Consider the following 5,479-nt stretch of genomic DNA (forward strand, 5'->3'; position numbering starts at 1 on the left):
CTTGGCTCTCAGCATTATCAAATTTGGCAATTTTCGCCACACATCTCTAATTATGCTACAAAATGTGGATCTGAATATTATTTAACAAAACTTTAAGGAAACATTCGCCGGCTATTTCTTGTTTACGATCGCGGTGCTGGTGAGGTAGGCTCTTACCCAATAGGCGACGTGGATTCGGTTAACGTGCTCCGTTTCCGCGGATGCATCGTAGTGAAAAGGCCGAAAGCTTTCGAAGGAAAGAAGGTGCAAAAGAGTCCAGTTTTCTTTTAAAAGTTCTATAGCAGATAATTTTTTTGGGCTCCCTATTTTTGTGTTTTTGTGTTTCTTTTCACACCTTTTACGACGTGCGGTGGATGAAATTCAATTTTAAAATCATTTCATGGTCCCTTTAAGGCAAGACTCTTGGGTGCTGATGTGTTAATTTCTGAAAATGGGGAGTCGTTACTAGCTGGAATCTTCAGGTATACTCATTTTATTAATTGCATTTTTTTGGGATGATCACACAAGTATTTTTTTAGTTAAAACCAGGTTTGCAATGTGATAGCTAACCTAATGCTGCAGAGTAAGTAATTTAGGAATAGTGTATTTACTTTATTATTTTATTAAACGAGTTGGAAATGTGAAGTACACTGCAATATAAGTGCAATACCTAATTTTTTAATGTTCCAAATTGTTCTGCTCAAAGATGCAGTTTAGATATCGCATCATTGCCATTATTACCAAGATGTGCCTCGAATACATAACAATTACATGCTCGTCATTTTACACTACAGCTAGTACCAGCTTGTGTGTTTTTATGTGTAATATTGTCCTTCGTCTTAAGGTCTTCGTATAAGACGCCCGACGTTTTTCTTACATGTACTTCAATATCTTCATGTTGTTTATTTAAAATGTGTTGTGCCATGTCGAATTTACACAGTACACAGATTCGAAGGTTGACTCTCCTTTAATAGCCTCCTCATCTCAGTTTCTCCCCAGTACACCAAGTCAACATTGCAATGGAGGCGACAAAGTGGCTGTTCCAAGTTGTGGACGGTACTAAGCTTCCACTGGGATTCGATCCAGACAACTTTCGATCATGCCTGAAGTACGAGCCTTCGAAAGAAGACATTTTTATCGACACCTTCCCGAAGTGCGGAACTAATTGGATCAAGCGCATCGTTCAGCTCCTACTTGGCAGGGCCTCATCCCAGGAGAATGATTATGGCCTTTCAACTTCCTTCCTTCAAATGGTCGGCAAAGATGTCATCGCTTCCCTTCCCCGCCCCAGGATCATCACCTCCCACCTCGAACACCAACTGCTGCCCCAGCACACTTGTGCGAAGTACATTTACGTCGTCAGGAACCCCAAAGACTGCTGCACATCTTACTATCATCACACGAAAGCAACCAAAATCTACAATTTCGAAAATGCTACTTTCGACGAGTACGTCCAGATTTTTATAAACGGTGGAACGACGTTCGGAGATTATTTCAGCCATCTGACGTCCTGGTACCGTAACAACCACGCTGACAACGTCTTGTGTCTCACCTACGAGGGCATCACGAGGGATCACGCTGGGTCAGTGCTGCAAATCGCCAAGTTCTTGGACCTAGACGACCCCGAACTTCTAAATCCGGCTTCGAACAAGTTTAAGAGGGTCGTTGACATGAGCAGTTTGGAAGCAATGAAGGAGTACTTCAACGTAAACTACAAGAGGGCTTTGGGTGGCAAGCCTCCGGAAAGATGGACGGCACGGAAGGACTTTCCCCTTAGTAGGGCCCCTCCTCCGCCCAGTGTTCTGGTGCGCAAAGGCGTCGTTGGAGACTGGAGGAACCATTTCAGCAAAGAGAACTCTCGCAAGATTGAAGAAGCCTTCGTGCAGAAGTGCGGGCATGTTGTGAAGCACGAGATGCTCTGGGATCCGAAAGATTGGATGGAAAATATGTGACAATACAAACTGCGCTTAGTTACTTAGTAATATTACGTTATTTCCAGCGCGCTAAAGTTGTAGATTAAAAGGCTTCTCTCCCATTCTCCTAAAATATTGTGCTACTTCTCAGTACATTAAGTGGCGTCAAAGTTGCACGCCGTTATGCCGCGTGACTTCACTTGACGTCGAAAACGGCATAGTGCCATCTGAAGACAAAATCAAGGTTTGAACACAGATCGTTCGCTGTGCAAAGTAGTTCTTACAAAAATCGGTTGCCATGAAGATAACAAAGAATTCTTCACATGTTTAAGAGGTGTACATAAAACAACAATAACAAAAATAACTACAGGTACTTGAAGCACATCTAAGTATTTTATTTCACTACATAAAGCAGGAATGTTCCTCTGAGGTGCAATGCTTCCAATCTTCTACCACGCCTTTCCTAGAATGTTAATTGACTTATTTTTCATGCTGTAAAACTTTTGTGTGTTAAAGTTGCAAGAGCTTATTCTTTGTTCGAGTTTCTGAAGCGAAAAACAAGTATAGTAAATCTCGGCTTAATTTTGACACAGGAAAAAATCTAGGGGATACAATACTGTCCATGTAGAAATAATATCCGCAACAAAAACTCTAAACAAAATTGAAGCAAAGTTAGGGGCCGTTATACCGTAATATCCACTTAAATCCGTGTAAGCGTCCCAGTTTGGCCGGACCACATTTTTCATTTTCCGCACTCAGTTGGTATTGCATGAACTAGGCAAAAACACTGTGGTGCAATACTTTGTTCCCACGTAGCACGCCAGAGGAATGCCCAACTTGGGCAAAGGTCTGGCAAACATAAGGGCCCTACTTTGGCGCAGTTAGGTTCTTACACCATGGCACTCATCAGTGCCAAAGTACGGTGCCTAACTATAGCCTTAGTTGGGCGATCCTAGGGCATGCCAAAGTTTGGCTTTTCTCTGGTACGCCAGGGGAGTGCCAAAGTTGGTGCCATACTTGAGCCATAACTGCCATAGTAAATCCTTATCTGAGAATTGTGATCATGGCAAGGCTTGGCGTTTCTCTGGTCCGCCAGAGGAGCGCCAAAGTTAGTGCCATACTTCAGCCATAACTGCCAGAGCAACGCCTAATTCGGGTTTTTCGGACACGCCAAGGTTTGGCGTTTCTCTGATACGCCACAGGAGTGCCGAAGTGTGCCACACTTGAGCCATAACTACCAAAGGAACGCCTAATTTCGGTATTTCGGCCACGCCGAGTTTGGTTTTTCTCTGGTCCGCCACAGGGGAGTGCCAAAGTAGTGCCATATTTGAGCCATAACTGCCAGAGCAACGCCCAATTTGGGTATTTCGGACATGCCAAAGTTTGGCGTTGCTCTGGTCTGCCAGAGGAGCGCCAAAGTTGGTGCCATACTTGAGCCATAACTGCCATAGTAGATCCTAATCTGAGAATTCGGGGCACTCCAAGGTTTGGTGTTTCTCTGGTCCGCCAGAGGAGCGCCAAAGTTGGTGCCATAATTCAGCCATAACTGCCAGAGCAACGCCCAATTTGGGTATTTCGGACATGCCAAAGTTTGGCGTTGCTCTGGTCCGCCAGGGGAGCGCCAAAGTTGGTGCCATACTTGAGCCATAACTGCCATAGTAAATCCTGATCTGGGAATTCGGGGTACGCCAAAGTTTGGCGTTTTTGTGGTCCGCCAGAGAAGCGCCAAGGTGCCATAATTCAGCCATCACTGCCAGAGCAACGCCTAATTTGGGCATTTCGGACACGCCAAAGTTTGGCGTTCTCTAGTACGCCACAGGAGTGCCGAAGGGTGCCATACTTGAGCCATAACTATCAAAGCAATGCCTAATTTTGGTATTTCGGCCACGCCGAGTTTGTCTTTTCTCTGGTGCGCCACACTTCTGCCAAAGTAAGTGTCATACTTGAGCCATAACTGACGCAGAAAATCTTAATTTGGTGATTCGGGGCTTGCCGAAGTTTGGCTCTTCTCTGGCTACCCACTGAAGTGCCAAATAAGCGCCAAAAGTTGCAAAGAAAGCCGAGATGCCTGCCCAAGCTTTGAATGTGTCTGGTGTGTCACCGAAGTGCTTTTTCACGCGTCCCAGAAGAGAATTAAATTAAATAAGCGTTGGAAACACGGTGGTAAGATGTCATCACCTCCGTTCCCAAGGCTCACAGCAACACTTTGCGGTATCGTGTCAGTGCCGGCCGAAAGTCGGTTCCAATATCGCTCAAATGTGCAGTTTTGCACCACCGTCTGATATCCAGCAGGTATTGCGGTACAGGTCTTTTGCCCCGGCCTAGCGTTCGCGCAATATTGTGCGAATACTCTACGATGCGTCTGCTCCGTATTGGCCGAACGTCGTGCAAGTATGTGTACGATGCATATCATTTGTTGCATATCCAATCACATATACAGACAAACAATGTTTTTTCGATCGCTCCCAGATGTTTATTAAACCATTATCATTACACACACTGTATTCTCGACATATTTACAAAGGTCACACTTCTCTGACTCTGTAAAACGAGAAGCAAACTATAAAATAGAATTAACACTGTCCTCATGCCAAGCAAAACTCATCACACAAAAAACCGCGGAGGTTGAGAGGAAAGCAGGACTACTATCAGAAGAATGCTTTCGGTGTACTTACTAATAAAAGAGCGACATCATCTAATCCTTGATAGATGCATAATCCAACTCAGGCACCCCACAAACACATTCGAGAAAGAAAGTTGCGCACGGTCAGCTGACGTCTCGTCGTCAGCGAAGAGCAGTTTTTGTCAAAGCGTGTCCAACAAACAGATAGAAAGAATTCCACAAACTCCGGTGAAAAAAATGGCCCTTACCGAAAAATTGGCATGGACGTATTCCGACTCTTTACGACGAAAAAACACGGCCGCGTCCGCAATACACGAAAGCAACAGAACACTTAAGAGCGCAGTTCGAAAACCGGACCTACGTGGCCCGCCTATTTCTCTAACTAGGTAAACGGCGAAAATAACATTCCCAGAGATCCCATCAGCGTGACAGAGAAACTAACATGACAAATTTTCGTCCAAACGTTTTTGTCCTGCGCGTCCTACGTGGAGAGGTCACACCGGGTCACGTGTTTCGCTCCACCCTTTTGATTTGCTTAAAGCGGCTGTCGCGCTCGCTGACACCCACACGAAAACACAAAAGCAGGTGGGGAGGATTTGCAAAAGGAGAGGCCATTTCTGCCGGTGACCTTGCCGCCTTGCCTAATCTGTCAGCGTTCGGCTTCCATTTTGGGCCTCGGAAAGATAATCTCCTTTCTTAATGCTTATGTTTTGCGGGCTTGTCGCCGTCCAATAGGCCTCAATTATTTCTCGCCCGACTCGCTCGCAGTGGCCTGCCATGGCTGTCGTGCCAGCGAAATTAGGAGCGCAGCCAGGACATTTTCTCCCGTTAATGACGATTGGGTGCTTAGAATCCAAAGCAGCTCTTTCGGCGTCCATTTGATGTTCTCGCAGTCGGTTGTTGAGGCCAGGCATCGCCCCGTTTGTCCGATGTACCTGGCCCCGCAGAACAGGGGGATCGCGTA

The 5,479-nt window shown here is 45.6% G+C and overlaps 1 protein-coding gene across 1 annotated transcript; it reads left to right on the forward strand.

The window, feature by feature from the left end:
• The first annotated feature begins 971 nt into the window (after positions 1–971).
• LOC115323194 (sulfotransferase ssu-1-like) lies at positions 972–1,931 on the forward strand. Its single transcript, XM_040218041.3, has one exon. It carries the CDS (start codon positions 999–1,001, stop codon positions 1,929–1,931), a length of 933 nt encoding a protein of 310 aa, XP_040073975.1. The 5' UTR covers positions 972–998.
• Positions 1,932–5,479: the final 3,548 nt, after the last annotated feature.

Source organism: Ixodes scapularis, unplaced genomic scaffold (assembly GCF_016920785.2).
Source record: "Ixodes scapularis isolate PalLabHiFi unplaced genomic scaffold, ASM1692078v2 PGA_scaffold2__306_contigs__length_199485367, whole genome shotgun sequence".
NCBI classification, from domain to species: Eukaryota; Metazoa; Arthropoda; class Arachnida; order Ixodida; family Ixodidae; genus Ixodes; species Ixodes scapularis.

Coding starts and splice junctions, on each gene's coding strand:
- LOC115323194 (XM_040218041.3), top strand. CDS start 999: ATGGAGGCGACAAAGTGGCTGTTCCAAGTTGTGGACGGTACTAAGCTT.